The sequence below is a fragment of the Trichosurus vulpecula genome, chromosome 7 (assembly GCF_011100635.1).
Source record: "Trichosurus vulpecula isolate mTriVul1 chromosome 7, mTriVul1.pri, whole genome shotgun sequence".
Lineage (NCBI taxonomy): Eukaryota > Metazoa > Chordata > Mammalia > Diprotodontia > Phalangeridae > Trichosurus > Trichosurus vulpecula.
In genome coordinates this window covers 50,790,837-50,812,043 of record NC_050579.1, presented here as the reverse complement: position 1 = coordinate 50,812,043, position 21,207 = coordinate 50,790,837, and the positions used below count along the sequence as shown (strand labels likewise).

General features: G+C 38.5%; 1 protein-coding gene across 1 annotated transcript in view; it reads right to left on the bottom strand.

Annotated features, from left to right (window-relative positions):
* Positions 1–21,207, bottom strand: part of SPAG17 (sperm associated antigen 17) — a 263,389-nt gene that overhangs the window by 132,700 nt on the left and 109,482 nt on the right. Inside the window, exons 11-15 of the mRNA XM_036767111.1 lie at positions 19,927–20,064; positions 19,722–19,835; positions 12,461–12,611; positions 5,397–5,630; positions 4,411–4,635 (exon numbers count right to left, since the gene is read on the bottom strand). Of these exons, the coding sequence (XP_036623006.1) occupies positions 4,411–4,635; positions 5,397–5,630; positions 12,461–12,611; positions 19,722–19,835; positions 19,927–20,064 (862 nt within the window). The remainder of the gene's footprint in view (positions 1–4,410; positions 4,636–5,396; positions 5,631–12,460; positions 12,612–19,721; positions 19,836–19,926; positions 20,065–21,207) is intronic.

The window sequence follows — 21,207 nt, the reverse complement described above, 5'->3', positions numbered from 1 at the left end:
ATAGCACTTAGTATCTAGCTCTTATCCATAGGATGGTAATGGTAATAATACTGGCACTACCTACGTCAGAGCATTTCTGTCATGAAGGTGCTTTCAAAGATGCCACTGTAAAAGAGTGACCATCTATATTACTATATATCTATACTTTATATAGTAGTATATATACTATATATACTGGGTGTCTCAAAAGTCTTAGTGAAGTTTTAAACTGAATAGTGGTATATACATAATATGTACATATATGTACACATACACATATAGACACATATATCCATATGTGCACATAGACTCATTATATGTAGTACTATACATTATAAGTGTATATGTATATACACATATATACATATATATTACAGATACAATGTTTCCGAGTCCAAAAATTTCATCAATTGGTCAACAGCCCGATTGGGAAGTCAGCTTTGTACAGTTGAAATAATGTTGGATTTGGAGTCAGAGAACCTTGGAAAAACATGGCTCTATTATTCACCACTTGCTTGATGTTGAGCAAATTACTTAACTTCTCTGAGTTTCAGTTTCCTCAGCATTAAATGAGGAGGTTGTACAACAGATGCCATAACATTTCTTTCAGTTTTAAATCTGCTGTAATATGCTTTTATTAAAAAAAATTTAAGGCAGAAAAAGTATCAGAAGGGGACACAAAATATTTTTTCTTAAAAAAACTTCTTAAGAAACTTTTATTTTTCTTTGGATATAATTAATTTTAATCCTAGATATTTATTTTTTCACTTTGTTTTCCTTTTATTTATTGAGATTGTTAATTAGTTCATAATAAAAATTATTGTAAAAGATTTTCTGCCATCATAGTCAACGGAATTTAGGAATGGTAAAAATCCATGATGGACAGTTAAAGAAAGGAAATTTTTTATTCACTAAACAGCTATAGCAAAACCCAAGGGATGAGCTGTCCCTCAAATATATCGTATCTTCAAAATATCTTAATTGCATCGAGCTATCTCTAAGTCATGGGTTCAGGATATTAAGGAACACGTCAGCACTGACAACTGAAGCAACCCACTGTGGGACCAACCTACTGTCAATCAGCAGCTTCAGTGATGCCCAGTCACATGGTTAGGCCACCAGGTGGCAACAGTTGTCTGAGGAAGGGGATTTAGCAGTTGCCAAGAAAGCTTCCACTGTTTCTAAACTTTCTAAATGGAAACAGGACATGGCTCAATCCTTCCATACATCTTCTGTGTTTGTTCTTTTCTGATCATAAGTGGATAAGTACAGATCCTGAAGGGGCTGTGTCTAGGCTTGGGTTTGAGAGGTTTAATCATTGTGTGCCCTTTGGTGGTAAGAAAAGGAGCCCCTTGTAATGACTGCTCTCAGAGAAGATGATCGCCCACCAAAGAAGGGGTCTTGATCTTGGCCGGGATGGCTAGAAGACTTTCTATTGTGAGAGGGACAATGTAGAATTGAGTGGAAACACAGAATGCCCACTCAGCAGTCTTGAAAAGTGTCTTATGTTTATATGAGGTTTAAGCACCAACCTCCTAGGAGAGCATAATGGAAGTGTCAATTAAGTTTGTTTCTGCCAATATTTATGAATATGCATATATATGAATATGCATATTTCTGAATGTTCTGAGACATGATTGGCTCTGTAGCCAGAGGATCTGGGTTCAGATCCAACCTCTGAGGATAATCACTCATGTGACCCTGGCTAAGCCAATTAAACTCACCTGGTGTCAGTTTTCCCATTTGTAAATTGAAAGGGTTGGTCTCCAATATCCTTTTTAGCCCTAAATCTATGAATGAGCTTTTATTTAGTGCTTACTGTGTTTACTAGAGGCAGAGAGACAGCACAGTGGGTAGAGCCCTGGGCCTGGAGACAAGACGTCAGACATTTCTCAGCTGTGTGACTCTGGACAAGTCACTCAATTTTTTCTGCCTCAGTTTCCTTAAATGTGAAATGGAGATCTAACAGCCCCTACCTCCCAGGATTGTAAAAAACTTAGCCCAGGGACTGGAACTTAAAAAGGTGCATAATAAATGTTCCTTCCCACTATGTGGCAACTGCTAGCTCTCAAGGAGCTCACAATAATTATGGAAGACATGTTAAAAAATATCAGTTGCAAGGCAGATGGAAAGGCCCTCAAGTCTTAATGGTGCATCATCCGGGCAGCTAAGAAAGCCCAAGAGTCCTCCGATTATGTAAGTAGGTCAGATGACAGTGTTGGGGACCTGAAAGGCAGCTGGCAAATGTGGAGGACTTTGGGATGCAATGGCAGGACAGATGGTAAGGTCCAATGGTCCCCAGTGATACCGGAAGGGAGAGAGTGGTCAAGGAGCAAAGTTGGGAGAGATCTATCCTAGAGACACATGATTCATGTCCTACTTTGACATACTTTTTTTTTTTACTAAATTCCCCCCTTCCTTTTTTGGGGGAAACTCTGGACATGAGCATAAAGCTTAAGCTTTAACCAAATATCCCCAGGACACTAGGGAGTCTAACTCTTCACATTAGAGGCTACATTCTCCCTAGGACTAAACCCAATGGAACTATATATGTAGGGCTATAGCAGAGAGGTCATTTGGTGGGGGGTGGGGAGAGAGAGAGAGAGAGAGAGAGAGAGAGAGAGAGGGAGAGAGAGAGAGAGAGAGAGAGAGAGAGAGAGAGAGAGAGAGAGAGGGAGGGAGAGAAAGGAAGATTGCTTTATCCCATCACCTACAAACATGCCTAGGCGTCTTTTATCTTTAAAAACCTTCATTTGACTCTGCCATCGTCCCAATATTTTTTCATTTGTTTGTTAGTTTGTTTTATTATCTCTCTTCTCCCTTTCCTGACAAACAAAATTCTTTTCTCTCATTGCCTAAACTTGCTTATTTTTCCCTCATTCCTCAGCCCTTGGCAATCTGGCTTCTAACTCCTCCACATAGCTGAGCTTACTCTCTCCAAGACAATGATTTTTCATTTGTTACATCCAATGACCTTTTTCTTAGTCCTCATTTTTTGAGGTGTTCTGGCTAATTGAATGTTCTGGTTCATTCAGGGTTAACTAGTAAGCCTTTTTTGTTTGTTTCAGTTAATAGTTTTTGCTATTGAAAATCATCCCATTGTGTATTATTCTATTTTTCTGTCTTACTAAGACTAGCACATTGAACAGAGTTGAATTGTTCAATGACGGTTGGGTATCTTTAAGCACCTCAGGGCCATTCTTCTAACTGTGCAGCACTGAATTCTTAACATAGATAGAAAAACTACAGGAAGGAGAATTGAGTCTTCACTGATCTGAGAATATACCCCATAGTATTTCTTTTTCAGAAATAGATTCTCATTTATCAATTATCATTTAATTCTGCTAAATCTGCCTGGAAGAAGAAGACTCTCCTGTTTCATAAATTTAATAATAATGAATAGACTGCATTTCTATACTGTGATAATGAGGCTAGGTGGTCCAGCAGATAGAGTGCTGAGACTGGAGTCAGGAAGATGTGAGTTCAAATACGGCCTCAAATACTTTTGACCCTGGACAAGTCTATTAGCTTCAGTTTCCCCATCTGTAAAATAGGGATAATAATACCACCTACCTCCCAGAGTTGCTGTGAGGATCAAATGAGGTATTTGTAAAATGCTTGGCACAGTGCCTGGCACATAGTAAGAGCTTAATAAATGCTTGTTCCCTTCCTAATGACACATGCCTGTTTCCACTGAACATTTTAGTTTTATAACTTGAATAGTTTACATTGTGGCATATTCCAACAACCCTCTTGCATTTAAAAGAGCATTAGTGCTGGTGAGGGGATTTAAAATGAAGTAACAGCTCACATTAGCGTGATATTTTTCAGTTCAGCATCTTCCTTATTACTTTAAAAAACAGGCAGGGCAAATATTATCTCCAATTCACATATAAGGAAATTAAAGCTCAGAATGAAACAAGGCCATATGCCCAGTAGGTGGCCGAAAAAGGATTTGAACCCATATCTTTGATACCAGTGCTGTTTCGCCTGGAAAAGAGAAGACATAAGGATGGGGTCTTCACTATTTCGATGTTTGAAGAACAGTCACGGGGAAGGGGGATTATACTTACTCTGTTCAGCACCGGAGGGGAGAACTAGGAAAAATGGATGAAAGTTTTGGTGAGGAAGGTTTTGTCTCAATGTAAGAACAAATTTCCTAGTGAAGAGCTCCCTAGAAATGATGTGGTTTGCCTTTTCAGCTACTGAGTTCCCCGTTACTGGAATTATCCAAAGAAAGAATAGATGAGGGTCATACCGTTATTATGTGTCAGGAATTGGGTTCATGCTTCAGAAGGGGTTGGGAATCGACAACCTCTGAAGTCGTCCCAAGGCTTGAGGTTTGACAGTCCAAGAAACTAGCTCTAAAAATCAGCCCATGCTCTCTTAATTATTTTTATGAAGGTTCCCTTGGGCCCTGGTTTTGTTTACCTGCGGATTTCGATGTCATCTGCTGCTTGAGCTCTAATGGTTGTTTATTTTCATGCTGAGACTCGTTCTTGTTTTCCTCCATTGCTTTCACGGTGCTTGCATCAGCTGACTTTCGGGTAAGAGAGAGGACTGAAACTATTTTCTTAATTTCCTTGAGTTGCTTCAGGCCAGCCATCTCCGTTGCACTTTTCAACCAGTCTTCTTGGGGAAATGTCAATTTCCTATCTGGAGGTGATTTTATCCAATAGAAACACAAATTATGAGACATGATAACAGCTCACATTTATATAGTACTTAGACGTTTACAAAAATGTCTTCCTTATGACAGAGTGGATAGGAATGTAGATTTAGCATCAGGAACAGCTGGGTTCAAATCCCACCTCAGTCCCATGGGCGAGTCACACAAGTTCTAGGAGATTCAATTCTCTTATCAGTAAGGTAGGGATGATAAATGCCATCTACCTGGAGGCGTACCAACGTAAGAGCCGACTATTAAATTTATAGTGGGAACAGTTACACCCAAGAAATCATAAATGCTATAAATCATCATAAATCAGGGTTTGATTTTTTGATTGTTCACATTTAAGAAAGTGAGGAGAAAATGTTAACAATGTAGATTAAACTGAAAAAAAATATGTCCTGGTGTTATCACTGTTGTTTTCAGAACCAGCTGTTAAACATCACTGTGTACAGTGTTGTTGTGAGGATCAAATGTGATCATCTATATAATGCACTTTGCACATCTTAAAGTGCTATCTAAACGTGAACAAATCAGAGATAATAATGCAAATGTCATTTTCCTCATTTTACAGACGAAGAGACTAAGGGTCAGATATACCATGTAGCTTCTCCATGGTCATCTATCTAGCAAACGGAAAAATTTAAACTCAAGTGTCTTGTCTCTAAATACATGGAAGATGATTATGACATCCATTAAGCCATGATAAAAATCCAGAATATTTTTCCTTCTTTTGATGAAATGTTACCTGATGCTGCTGCAATCCCTTTTTCCTCAGTACTCCTTTTCATAAGTTGTTGTTGTCTTATCTGCTTAGCAAATCTGGCAGGATTGTCCCACGGAATGTGAAATATTTCAGAATCAGACCCAGCGTCAGTTCTGGAAGGCTTCAGTTTTCCAAAATCATCTACTTCAGTTAATTTCAGACATTCAAAAGTAAAGACTTTGAAGGCTCTTTCTACTTCATTCCAGCTCAGGAGTTCTATAACAGAGTCAAAGTCATGTGGGAAATGAAGGCCACCTTCATTAGTCCAACCAAAGGCAAAGGAGAAGACAGTGAAATATGCTGTGTGAGTCTCAAACCTTGGGAGGGAAGGATCAAGAGGGCAAAGGGTAATCGGGATTTTCTTGAAGGCACAACCAATTGGCATCTGCAACTTTAAACTCAGGGTCTTAAACTAATAAGGCAAAAATTTTATTCAGAGTTTGTAAATGTTAAAAATCCTGCCCCAAATATCTGATAATCAAGGAGCTATCTCAATCAGCATTTAGTTTGTCAATACCTTACCTCCAAACTACCTGACAAATGAATAAACTCTAGGTACTACTGCTGCTACTACTACTACAACAACAACAACAGCTACTACTACTACTACTAAAAGCTAGCATTTATGTAGCACTTTAAGGTTTACGAAGTGCTTTACAAACATATCTTACATCTTATTTGATCCTCTCCCCAATCCTGAGAGATAAGTGCTATTATTATCCCCATCTGTAAGATGGGGAAACTGAGGCAAAGAGAAGTTAAGGGACTTACCTAGGGTAACACAGCTTGAAAGTGTCTAAGGAAGGATTTAAACTCAGGTCTGACACCAAGTCCAGTGTTTTGCACCAAGGTGTCACAGTGGATAGAGTGGTGGGCTTGGAGTCTGAAAGACTCAGATTAGGCCTCAGACACTTACTAGTTGTGTGATCTTGGACAAATCACCTAACCTTGCTCTGTTTCAGTTTCCTTAACCATAAGAGGGGGATGACAGCACCTACCCCTCAGGGTTGCTGTAAAGATTAAATGAGGTATTTGTAAAGTACTTCACACAGTGCCTGGCACATAGTAGGCGCTTAAAAAGTGTTTGTTCCTTCTTCCCCCCTCCTCCAAATCACCTAGGTGCCATTAACAGAATATCAATGAAATGCTATGATGTGTCATCTCCAAAGGCTATCATCGTATCTGTTTCATCTGTAAAATGAAGGAGTTGGATCCTAAGATTGCTAAGATTCTTTTCAACTCTAAAACCCTGTGATTCTTATTTTATTGATTAGTGCCATTCTCCTTTCAGAAGAAACTGGAATTTTACAAAAGAAGTTATCCTAGGAAGGGTGAGGAGTTTTCAAGAATAAAATTCTGAAGATACAAAGGAAAACAAGTCTAATGAGTAGGAAAGGGATGAGGGAGTTTTGTGTGACGAGACTGTTGCGGATGCACAGGGAACTCTCAATCAAATGTAGAGTTTAAAGAGAAATGTCTAGATGATGAAAGAAAGGTTAGGGAGGAAAGATGAATACAAAGACATGGCATGAAAGAAGGGCAGGTGGGATGAGGCTCAGAATGTGTTGGAGTTGGTTAGATTAAAAAGGTTGTGAAGAATGGGAGGGGTGCCACAGAACTGTGCAATAGTAGATATCTCAGTTCTCCTCCCTCCAAAAAAGCAAGAGAATAGAATCTGAAAACCATAAGTCAGTGAGCTTGGCTTTGATTTCTGGGGAAAAAATTCTCATCGTCATCATTTCTGTTGTTCCAATCATGTCTGACTCTTTGTGACCCCATTTGGGGTTTTCTTAGCAAAGATACTGGAGTGGTTTGTCATTTCTTCCTCCAGCTCTTTTTACAAATAAGGAACTGAGGCAAACAGGGTTAAATGACTTGTCCAGGGTGACATAGCTAGAAACTGTCTGGGGCTGGTTTGAAAAAAGATCAGGGAGACAGAGGGGGGATGAGTCTTCCTGACTCCAGGCACTCTATCCACTGTGCTACCTAGCTGCCCTAAAAAATATCTAGAATGTATCATTAAGGAATCAGTGAACATCTGGAAAAGAAATCAGTGACCAAAAAGAACCAGCATTGCTTCATCAGAAACAAGTCATTTCAGATGGTATGGTTATCAAAATGTTAGATCAAGAGAATAATATAGATATTGTTTGCCTAGAGTTCAGCAAATCACATAATAAAGTTGTGTGGTTCTCACAGGAAAGTTGGAAAGTTATCAGCTAGATGATAGTACAATTCTTTGGACTGAAAACTGGTTTAATGATTGGATGCCAAGAGTCATCACTAGTGGTTCAATTTCACCTTGGAAAGAGGTCTCTAGTAGAGGACCCCAGGGGTTTGTGCTTGGTTATATACTATTAATATTGTTATCAGTGACTTAGATAAAGGGATAGATGGCATAGTTATCAGATTTTCAGATGATGCAAAAATTTGATAGAGATAGTTAACACACAAGAGGACAGGATCTGAAGAAATCTTAATAGGCTAGAATACTGGGACAAATCAGATAGAATTTAATAAACCCTTACATGAGCTGAAGAAAAAAATAATTTCACAAGTACAAGATAGGGGAGGCATGCTAGCAGTTTATTTGAAAAATACCTGGGAGACAGAGGGGGAATGGGCTGTAAATCATCAGCCCAACATGAATCAGCAGCAGGAGAAAGAAGCTAAAAAAGTGAATATAATGTTGGGCTACATTAAGAGACATCATTTCCAGGAACAGGAAGCTAATAGCGGCACTGTATTACGAACTGGTTAGACCACACATGGAATATTAGGTCCATTTCTGGGTACCCTATTTTAGGAAGGACATTGGGGTACTTGTGAGCTGGAGAATGTTCAGAAGAGATGGTGAGGGACCTAGACCCATGTGATAGAATGTATCCTTGAGTGCATGGATGGTTTAATTTTTGTCTCTGCACCCCAATCACCTAGAACAGCGCCTGGCACATGGTAGCCACTGATTCCTATGTGGATTGGGTGAAGGAATTTAGCATGGTGAGGAATGAGTTCAGAGGAATGATGATGAAATATGCATCCGTGGTGATGGATACAAAGTACAGAATGGGATGCGTATCTCTTTGGCTATAGCAAACGCTACAATTTAGCAAAGGCTTTCCTTTCTTTCTTTTTTTTCAATGGGGGGAGCCTGTGAAGGAGAAGGAAAGAAAGAAGCATTTATAAAGTGCCTACTATGCGCTGTGCTAAGTGCTTTACAAATAGTATCTCATTTGATCCTCACAACAACTCTGGGAGGTAGGTGATATTATTATCCCTATTTTACAGTTAAGAAAATGAAGGCAGATGGAGGTTAAGTGACTTGCTTAGAGGCACACAGTTAGATTAAGGCGGGATTCGAACTTTTCCTGAGAGAAAATGGATTTTAGTTAACTGTAACAAAAATAAAAGTAAATAAATTTATTTAATAGCTAAATCAGACTTTTTTAAAGAGAGAAAAGGCATGCGTAGGAAGCAGGGGTGCCATGTATAAAAGAGATAAGATTTGTTCTGTTGGCCCTAAGGGGCAGTGGAAGGAGAAATGGGCAGAAACTTTGAGGAAACTGATTTAGGCTTGATGTAGGGAAAGGCTTTTGAAAAATTACAGCTGTCCAAAGGTGAAGAGGACTGCCTCAGGAGAAGAAGGTAGATTCCTCCTTCACTGGAAGTCTTTAAGCAAAGGCTCTATAGCTACCTTGGTGGGCATGCTTTGGAGAAGATTTTTTTCCAGTATGGGTATGGAGGAGATGGCCATTTTGGTCCTTTTCTCTTTGAAATCCTGCATTAGGATGCCATTAAAGGCCTACAGACTATAACTATATGGTGGCATGGAAGCAACCCTGAGTTCTCAAAGGCTAGTCCTGAGCTTTTATAGGTACTGCCAAGCTAAAAGGGGCTTCAGGTATGGGTCTGATAAGGGATTCTATGTCTATCTCCTAGGCCAAGTCTAGCTCAGTTCAGACTCTTCTTGCTGGCTGATAGCAGGCAAGAACCTTCTGCCAGCTAGGAACTCTCAAAGAATTTTCCAATTCAATTTGATTCAACAAGCATCAGGTGCCTACAGTTCTTAATGAGTCAGGCAGCTTAGCTTAGTGGTTAAATAATCCAACTGAGTAGGGGATATCTTGGGTCAAGGCCACCTCGGGCTGATTGGGTGACCTCAGGCCACTCACTTAACCTCTCAGTGCTCCAAGCAATTCTCAAAAACCTCAAAGGAGGTACCAAACTACATTTTAGAGGAAGGTTCTTCACTGGGTGTTCCCCTACGTCAATGAAATCATAGATGGGGAGAAGAAGAAGAAGAAGATGATGATGATGGTGATGGAGAAGAAGAGTAAAAAAAAATTGTAAGTCATTAGGAATATAAAGGATCAATAAAAATGATGCATGCCTTGTAGGAGCTTACTTTCCAAAGGGGGAAGTGCCCAGCCGTCTTGAGTAGACTTTAAGTTCAATGGGGATAGTGACTGTGTCTTATCTATCCCTTGTGGCATTACTGACACTGTTTTGTGCATAATAACTGATTAATGATCTATGAAAGGTAACAAAACATCACTTGCAGTAAATGATATAAAATAATAAGGATTTTTAACTTTTAAAAGCTAGAATATATTCATGAATTACAATAATTTATTGATCTTTATTAAAACCTACACAATAAGTTCCTTGAGGGCATGAACAATGACCCTTCTATGTTCTAAGTCACATTTGAGCTTGGTATAATACTGTAAGCCTAATGGTTACTCAATACATAAATATATATGTATGTGTATATGTATATGTACACATACACATAAATGACAATCAAGAAAACAAATTTACTGAGCCATTCAGTTATGTTAGGCTTTGTGGGGCATTGTTGTTGTTGAATTGTGTCTGACTCTTTGTCACCCCATGTGGGATTTTCTTGGCAAAGAAACCGAAGTGCTTTGACATTTCCTTCTCTAGCTCATGACAGATGAGGAACCAAGGCAAACAGCATTAAGTGACTTGCCCAGGGTCATACAACTAGTAAGTATGAGGTCATATTTGAACTCAGGTCTTCCTTACACCAGGCCTGGCACTCTATCCACTGTACCATCTAGTTGCCCTCTGTGGGGTATACAAAGAAGTAAAAGTTACTTGGAGGGATGATACATACCAATGTGGTAGGACACCTAAAAATAAAATACATTAAATGTGAAATGTGTGGTAAAGAGACTAAATCTGTTAGAGGTTCAGAGTAAGGAATAACTGTGGTCCAGAATCAACAGTGAAAGGTAAATGGAGAGGTGGGATTTTAGCTAGGCCTTGAAGGAACGTTAAGATTTAGGTAGGAGGAGGAAAAAGGGTAAGGTAGTTTCTAGCCCTTAATCTTAGGCTCTAGTAAAAGAAAAAAAATGATTGGTGAAGAAACTTAGGCATTTGGGGGTAAAGAGGATAGATGTGGGAACACATAATACATGGTCTTGTTTTCCTCAGTAAAATCATAAACATGTCCCGCTGAAAGAATGGCTGGCAGGGTAGAGTATAAACTCTTCTAGGGCAAGGCCTTTCTTACTTTTGTTTTTAGGTCTCCAATCTATCAATCAGTCAGCAAACACTTATAAACTGCTTAATATGTGCTAGGACCTATGCTAGGCTCTGGGCATATGAAGGCAAAAAGTAAAATATTTCCTGCCCTCAAGAAGCTTAAATTCTAAATGGGGATGTGACACATATATGTGCAATTTTGCAAAGAAGGCATTGGCAGCTAGCAGGAGCCAGAAAAGGCTTCATTTAGAAGGCAGCATTCTTTATTCATCAATTCTCCTTCCTTTAGAAGGAGGATTCTAAGAGGAAGAAGTGAGGAAAGAAGACATTCCAGGGAGGAGGGAGTACCTGTCAGGTTCTATGCGTAGAATGGCAAGAAAGCTAGTTTTTTCTCAGCTGTATAGTATGTGAAGATAAATAAGGTATAATAAGGTTAAAAAGCATTATGATGGGCTTTAAAGGTCAAACAGTTTGCATTTTATCTTAGAGGTATAGGGAGCCAGGGGATTTTAGTGAGCAGGGGAGTGACAGATGTGTGCTTTAGGAAGATCACTTTGCAAACTGTGTACAGGATGGTTTACAAGGAGACTTGAATCAGAAAAACAATTACAATAGTCCAGATAAAAGGTGATGAGGGCCTGGTACACAGTAGGTGCATAATAAGTACACATTGATTGATTTTCAATGTCAAGAGCCCTAAGAAACATGGAGAAGTTTTGGACGGGGGCTGCTGTGGGAAATACTCTGTGGAATTAATATGAGTAAATAACGAAATTTCTGAGCCTAAGTCAAGGCCCAGATGAGGTAGGGAGCATAATTCTGTAAGGGGTTAAACTGAAAAATCCAAGAATGGCAAAGTCAGAAGAGGCTTGAGAGGACTCGAGTCCAGCCCCTCCCTGAGTTCCTGACCTTTCTATTTTCCATCTCAGCCATTTCCTATGCTTTCTTACTGCTTAACTGTCAGACCAGGGAGAAAGTTTTCACTTTGAAAGGCAGCTTATCCACATGAGATTTTCCAATTACTGTTTAAGGGAATTAAATGATAAAAGGTAATTCATGTTCGGTGCCTTTTGCCCAGAGGAATCTTTGGGGACCAATCTAGTTGAGTGGGGTGTTGTCACTGATAACATACTGCTTAGAACATCACAACTATTCAAAAAGAAAAAAAAACCCAGCGATGGAGCAAAAGTTTTCTGTTTCAGACTCAGAAAACTCTTTTTACCAACGAAACTTTATGTGTATATATACATATGTACACATATATAAATTATTTATGTATATATATTATATATTAAATTAATATATACCTACATTAAGTTAATACATTAAATTTTGTATACTATATATAGACATACACAAATATATATATATATGTTTAATCCCCCCCACACCCACACATACCCCATGAACAAATGAGTACAAACTCAAAATAAAAAGTCATTTGTTTAGGAAAAAAAGGATGTAATTTCATGATATATACATGTGCAGACCTGTGAACAAATGAGTACAAACTAAAAATTAAAGCATTTATTCACCATTAGTGCAATAGTGCATGAGTTCATGAATTGTAGCCAGACGTTTGGTGTTATTCCACAAAGGAGGCAGTGGGAATTGAAGCAGTTTCCACAGTGGTAGCTTGGCCTGCATCTCCTGCTCAATTTGTACTGGGTCAAAATTCTTCTGGGCCTGATGCAAAAGAATAATGTGACAGAAATCATTAAAGTCTCCCCAGAAGGTAAGCTGTCGGGAACCTTATAAATATGTAGAATGTAAAACACGATACTCCTTACACTCATTATTTGAGGATGGGGATATCAATAGTAATTGAAGAGGACAAACGATTAGTGTTTTGCTGAAGGTCAAAAAAGCATGTGGTTTTTTGTGTTTTTTTGGCCAGAGTTTCCTGGCACAAGGAAAGAACTAACTCTTCATCTGCACTGACAGACTGCCAAAGGCTGATATGCATTAATCCTTCCCTTCTCCAGATCCTTTCTTGGCCTCTGTTGGCTTTTGGAGCCACAGATACTAACTAAATGCAAAATGCCCTAACATCTCAACAAGCCACATCTTGGCAAGTCAAGTCCTTTGGTGTTGCTACTGAGGAAATGATGAAGGCGGCTCTATCATGAAGGGAGAATTCTTGACCGACTTAATTTCTCATCATTTTGTCTAGCTCAGGGCTAGCTTGTAAACAATCACTTATAACTTTAAATAATTTTGATTTCAACTAATGGTGTCGCCCTTGTCACATCATTTCTACAAAGGGCAAGCACAACTTATTTTCTTCAGTAGGTTAATAGTTAGCTCATATCTGAAATGCTCTCCTTTCTCACCTCCACCTCAAAGAATCCTTAGTTTCCTGTTAAGGTTCAGCTCCAATGAAACTTTGTGCACAAGGTCTATACATTTTCCTCATTTTATTTTTTAATTAACAGGCATTTATTTTATCTCCCTCTTTTCTACCCCCAATTTAAAAGTTAAAAAAAGAAGAAAAAAATCATTGAAACAAATATGCATAGTTAAGCAAAATAAATCCTTTTATTATTTTTGTCCAAAAATGTTTGTCTCACTCTGTTGCTTTATAAAAAATCATTTGGCATCTCAGATCTAAAACCTCTCTATAATGAGGTGCATGATATAGTTCATTACTAATCTTTTTGAATCATGGTTGATCATTCCAATTTTAAGGGTTCTTAAATCTTTCAAAGTATTTTTAACAATGATATTATTATATAAATTCTTCTCCTGGGTTTGCTCACTTCACTCTGCATCAGTGTATATGAGTCTTCCCATATTTCTCTGAACCTGTCACCTTCATAATTGCTTATCTCACAATCGTATTCCATTATATTCATACACCACAATCAGCTCAGCCATTCCCCAATTGATGGATGTTCCTTTAGCTTCCAGTTCTTTGCTATTACAAAGATAATTGCTTTAAATATTTTTTTAAAATATGAGTCCTGAAAACACATTCTTTTTTTTTTTTGAGGGGGGGGAAGGCAGGGCAATTGGGGTTAAGCGACTTGCCCAAGGCCACACAGCTAGTACATGTGTCAAATGTCTGAGGCCAGGTTTGAACTCAGGTCCTCCTGACTCCAGGGCCAGTGCTCTACTCACTGTGCCACCTAGCTGCCCCTGATGTTTTCACTCTTAATTCTAGCAGTATTAGTTTTAATTTGTTCATAAATTACTACATTTTATTTCATTAAAATTGTCCATTTTATCTTCTATGACCTTCTTTCTCCCTTGTTTGATCACTAACTCTTCACCTTTCTATGGATCTGAAGGGATGTTCCTTCCTTGCTCCTCTAACTTGTCAATGGCCTTTTATATCCAAGTTATAGTTGGAGCTAATCTTGGTATCCTGTGTGAAGTGCTGGTCAAAATCTAACTTCTGCCATATTGCTTTCTAGTTTCCTTAACAATTTTTATGGAATAATGAATCCTTGCCCCAGTAGTTAGGGTCTTTGGGTTTATTGAATATTACAATACTGGTGTTCATTTGTTTCTTCATACCTAATCTGTTCCACTGATTGGCCTATTTTTCAACCAGTACCAAATCATTTTGTTTATTACTAATTTATTATATAGTATGAGATACAGTACTGCCAGACCCCCTTCTGGCCACTTTTTGGTCTTATTTTCCTTGAGATTCTTTATCTTTTGTCCATCTGGATAGATTAGCTTATTATTTCTTTTACCTTTATAAAGTAATCCTTTGGTGATCTGGTATGGCATTGGATAAATAAATTAATTTAGGTAGCAGTATCACTTTTATTTTATTGGCTTGGTCTATGCAGGAGCAATTAGTATTTCTTCAATTATTTAGGCTTGTCTTTATATCTGTAAAGAATACTTTGTAGTTGTATTCATCTAATTTCTGTTTATCTTGGTAGTTAGACTCTCAAATATTTCATACATTCCATAGTTATTTTAAGTGAAATTTCTCTTTCTATCTCTTCCTACAGAGTTTTGTTATTAATATACAGAAATGTTGATACCTTTTATACATTATATTTATACTCTATATTTATACATTGATATACAGAAATGTTGATAATTTATAAGGATTCATTTATATCCTATGACTTTGCTGAAGTTATTAGCTGCTTAAATTAATTTTAGTTGAATCTCTATGATTCTCTAGGTATATCATTGTATCATCTGCAAAAAGATATAATTATTTCATCTTTGCTTTTGTGTATTCTCTAATTTTCTTTTTCTTGTCTTATTTCTCTAGCTAGCATTTCTAGCATTTGTTTCAACAATCTGGCTAGCAGCTGCTGTGGGGGTGTAAAACCAACAACAACCAGCTCACAGAATGCTGCAAGCCCAGGTCCTTTTGATCTGCTTTACTAAGAAAAGCAACGTTAAAGGGTTAACAATCTCAACTTAATCCAGCATACGAATATCATTCACTTAGTTCAGGGGAAAAAGCCAGCACCCTGAACTTCAGAGCAAGTACAATCAAATTACAAACGGACCAAATACGATTTGTAGTTACCAACATCTGAGTTCAGCCAGGGAGCTCTACAATGGCTGGCTCAGTCACGCATCACTATTGCTGCAGCTCAGAGCTCCAAAAAAGGAAAGCCAACCCCCGGTTTTATATATTTCATTCAGGGTCAAAGGTGAGTCACACATGCACTTCACCTACGTGACCTACAATTGTCACAAAAATTCGACTTAAACCCACGTGGTCTAAAAACCTCTGATGTCACAAACATGTCACTCAAGCCCATGTAAACTAGGCTTTCCCTTGAGGCAAGGAGGTCATCAAGGACTCCTAATTTAATCAAGGAAACAAAGGCCAAACTCTTCAAGGGCACTTGGTTGAATAAGTGCTAAGAGCCCATCTTGATTCCCAATACAGCATTACATGAAATAGTAGTGGTGATAATGGAATTCTTGCTTTACCCTTGATCTTACTGAAAAAGCCTCTAGTATATTCCTCTTATACATAATATTAGTTCTACCAAGCCTATCCTGATCCCACCAGTTCCTAGTGTCTTCTCCTCTTTGAACTTCATTCTCACCAATGCCTCATAGAATACGTCTCTTTCTTCAAGATACAGCTCAAGGACCACCTTCTACAAGTAGTTTGTTCTGATTTTCCCAACCACTAATACCCTCCTTTCCAAATTCCCCTATATGCAATGACCTTGTATTTATTTCCTATACATACATATATACACATGTGTATATATAATACATGCATATATGTGTTTTTGTCTCCTCCATTAGAATGCAAGCTCCTTGGGAGCTCGTTAATAGGGGAAACCATATGTCACATCATATATAAACATACTTATATATTACATACAGTATAAACTCTATATAAGTATATTATATACATATATACCGATTACATATGGTTATAATATATAACATATATTTTATATATATATATATTTACATGTGATATTACATACATATATGACAAACATGATAAATAAAAGGCAATACAGTTTTAAGCTTTAGTAGCTTAAAATTGCACTTTTAGATGCTCTCTATAGAGAACTTTGTAAACTTTAATCAATCAACAAGCATTTATTAAGTACCTACTGTGTGTCCGACACTACTTTGAGTGCTGAGGACACAAACATGAATAATGAAACAATCTCTATTCCCGGGGAGCTTGGAGGAAGATGAGAGATGGAAAAAAAACAAAGAGGCAGCCAGTTTGGCCAGGTCATAGAGTAAAGATAGAAGAGTGATGTCCAATGAGATTGGCAAGATATGTTAGAACTGGGTTGTGTAGGGCTTTAAAAGCTAACCAGAGGAGTTTATAATTGATCCTAGATGTAATGAGGTGGCCACTGGGGCTCACTGAGTGGCGAAACCATTGTTTTGATAACAGTGCATTCAGTGAACTGGTCTAGACAGCGTCACACTTGAGGCAGGGAGACCAATTAGGAGGCCACTGAAATAACCTGGGTGCTCAAATAGCACGATAGCTGTTTGCATGAATAAGATATATACATATACACACACGTACGTATATATGTGCATACACACACACATATACACGATATTGTAGAAGTAGAATGGCAAGATTTGTCAAATAATTAGACATATGAGGTGAGGAAGAGGAAGGAGATGAAGATAATGTCAAGGTTATGAAGCTCGGACACTAGAGATTTAAGCTTTATTAGTTTAAAACTGCACTAAGACTTTTGGAAAAGCTCACACACATGTGGGTATAGGTGTGTGTGTGTGGTTAGGTGTGTGATGTGTGTGTGTGTGTGTGTGTGTGTGAGAGAGAGAGAGAGAGAGAGAGAGAGAGAGAGAGAGAGAGAGAGAGAGAAGGTAACCCAGGGTTGCACAGCAATTCAGGTATTAAGAGTAGGTTTTGAATCCAGGTCTTCCTGACTCCAAATCTGGTACTCTATTTACTAGATCAAATTCACCAAAATTATGTGTAGAATGGTGAATTTAAAGTTGTACTTGGGGCTTTTAAAAAAATCGAATTCCTGTGTATGAGACAGGGGAGGCCTGACTAGGCAACATTTCAAGAGTCTTAGTAGACTGCACGTGCAATACTGTCAAAAAAAACAAAAAAACCCCCAAAAAACAAAAAAAACAAACTGGTTAATGGGACGGCTAGGTGGCTCAGTGAGTAGAGCACTGGCCCTGGAGTCAGGAGGACCTGAGTTCAAATCCGGCTTCAGACACTTGACACTAACTGTGTGATCTTGGGCAAGTCACTTAACCCCAATTGCCCTGGCCCCCCCCCCCCAAAACCACAAGAAAACAAAAAAACAAACAAAAAAAACTAATGTGATCCTAGGGTGCCTCATTAGTGATGTAGTGTCCAAAAAACCTCTCACCTGAATCTCCTCACTGGTCTCCCTGCCTCCAGAGTCTCCACTAACCCATCCTCCATACAACTGCCAAAGTCAGATTCAGATTGGACTAGCACTACCTGCAGAAAAATCTGTAGGCTTTCAAGGATGAAATATAAACTCTTCAACTTCACAACCTAGTTCTTACCTTCCTTTCCAGTCTTCCTTCATATTACCCTGCTTCATGTTATCCCCATTTAAATCATACTGGCTTGTTGTTCCTGGAAACATATCGCACGGTTTTGTTTTGTTTTATTTTATTTTTGTTGCTAATGCTTAGCACAATGACTTGTACGCAGTAGGTACTTAATAAATGCTTGTTAAATAGTATGGAGTGAGACTAATAATAATTAGATGATACTTGGCTATGATCAGACCACTTCTGCAATATTTTCTTCAGTTCTGTTTATATTTTGTGAAGGGCAATGGCCAATACAGGTGCAGCTGGAAGAGGATGGAGGGGGAAACTAGAGAGCATTCAACTCAAGAAATATTTATTGAATGCCTCATATCTAAGACATTGTACTAGATGCTGGAATGCAGGGAGAAGGGAATAGAATGCCTACCATGCGCTGGGCACTGTGCTAAGCACTTTTTTTAAACAAATATTATCTCTTTTGATCCTTACAACAACCATGGGAGGTCGGTGCTATTGTTACCCCCGTTTTATAGGTGAAGAAATTGAGGCAAAGAGAAATTAAGTGACTTGCCTAGGGTCACACAGCTAGTAAGTGTGTGAGGTCAGATTTGAACTCAGCTCTTCCTGACTCCAGACTTAGTGCTCTATCCACTGCATCACCTTGCTGCCTCTACAAGGACAACATAGTCTTTATCTTCAAGGAGTTTATATTCTACATGTATGTAGATAAATATGTATAAAGTAATTTGAGAAGGGAGAAAGAGGAATAAACTTGGGGGGAGTGAAGTGGGGCATGATTTTGATTATGATTAATACAAAATTGCAATTTTGGTGGCATAGGGAAATCCAATAAAGAAATGCCTTCTTTGAAAGCAAATTGGTAACTCTTCTACAACTTCTAGTCTTAAAGAGAATTTCCTGGGACCCTGGGAAGCTAAATGACTTACCCAAAGTCACAAATTTAGTATGTGATAGAGGCCAGACTTAAACTCAGGTCTTCCTGATTCCCAGACCAGCGGCAACCACAACAGGCTTCCTATCATCATTATCACCATCATCATCACCAACGTCATCATCATCACCATCATCGTAACTATTGTCATCATCATCACCATCATTACAACCATTGTCATCACCATCATCACCATCATTATAACCATTGTCATCACCATTACCATCATCTCATCATCATCATCATCATCGTTGGCACCACCATCACCACCAACATCATCATCATCACCAACACCATCATCATCACCACCATCGTAATTATTGTCATCACCATCATCACCATCATTATAACCATTGTCATCACCATTACCATCATCTCATCATCATCATCGTTGCCACCACCATCACCACCAACACCAACATCATCACCATCATCATCATCATCATCATCATCACCACCACCATCGCCACCATCATCATCACCATCACTACCATCATCATTACTATTGTCATCACCATCACTATCATCTTATGGTCATCACCATTGTCATGTCATCACCGCAACCACCACCACCACCATCATCATCTTCATCAATTAGTATGGAGGATAGGAACTGGATTCTGTGACTTTAGGGAATTTTGGGTGAGAAAGCTCTTTTAACCAAAGCATGTTGGCACCTTTTTTATAATTTATGATTGTGAAGAGTCCTATAGAGTAGAGCACTGAGGTTAAATGACTTGCCCAGGATCACACAGCCATGTCAGAGGTAAGGACTTATACCCAAGTTTTCCTGCTCTCTATCCACTATGCCAGGTGTCTCATGTTACGTGTGTAATAATAATATTAATAATAATTACCTTTAGTACCTGCTTCTTGTGACCCTGTGCATCATGGTAGTTCAGTATGATAGGACCTTTCTGATCTGCTTTTTTCTCTCTCTCATCTTCAGGTAAGAACAGCCGATGCAGATTCTGTTTAATGGCAAATCATGTTAGATTTTTAAAAGAGACTGAAGATTTTCCAGTGGTGGAGGTAAATGGGATGGCACGAATCCATACTTACCTCTTTTTCAGACTCTGTGAGACAGAGAGATGGCAGGATGGATACAATGTGAGCTGCAATCCTGGGATCCAACCCATCCTCTCTGGGTATGGGTGGCATTAAGCTAGGTGGGAGAAGTTCATTCTCTGTTGCCACAATCTATTAAAATATGAAAAAGTTCTCACTTCCTTTCAAGAGAGTAGCTACCCTGAAGACCAGTTCTTTGATGAAACTATATAATTCCATAAATCAGGGGAAAATAAAATAGTCATGCAAGTAGAAGACCAGTAATTGTTAAATTAAGCAAATAAGTAGAAATACACATTAAGTTCATATTGTACATACAACTAGACACAATTATACAATGAGAGACACTACTACTACAGAAATAAGAATGTATAATGTATTTTTTAAACTTGTACTTTTCTCTTAAAAATCTCAACATTTACACATTAGCTTGTTAAACTTTTCGAGTGATCACTACATAAAATTCTTATCTAAATGGAGAAACTGAGGCAGTGTAGTGTAGTGGTTATTACTCTTACTTTTAATTTACTTTCCTCCCATTCCAATATTGAGCCCATAGTTAGTCAATTCAATCTACTCTTAAAGCCCTCATCCCTTTGTTTTATTTCCCCTCATCCAATGCCAAACCTCAGCTCTACTTCCTCTGCTCTTACTCATGTGCTGATGAATGGAACTGGAGGAAGTTCCATTTCCTTCCAGTCAGGAAGATTCATGTTATCAAACTTTAATTGGGCCATCATGGCATCAGGACAGCACTTTTATTTTTCTCTAATCAATTCCCTATCTCGCTCCCCACTTTTCCAATCTTCTTTTCTCTACTTAAGCCTCTAGGACCTCCCACTTCCCTCTTAGCTGAAGACCTCATTTCCTGTTTTGAGAAAATACAACCCATTCTTTGTGTTTTCCGTCTTCTTTTCATTTCAAAAGTCCCTCATCTCATCCTCTTCTCTTTCCTCCTTTCCCACAGTCCCTGATAAAGAGATGGCCCTTCTTCTAGCCAAGGTTAACTCTTCTGCATATGCCCTGGATCTTATACATTCCCATCTATTCCAATAGATTACAAACTCAATCATCCCTGCTGCCCTGCTCCACTCTCATCTTCAACCTCTCCCTATATACTAGAGCCTTTCCTTCTTCCTTCAAATATGTCTAAGTCACCCCCCAACGAATCTTCACTAGGTCCTACTAGCCCCTCAAGATAAATCTTTAACTCTCCCCCTTTTCAGAGAAATAACTACAGAAAGCTGCCTACATTCATTGTCTCCCTTTCCCATC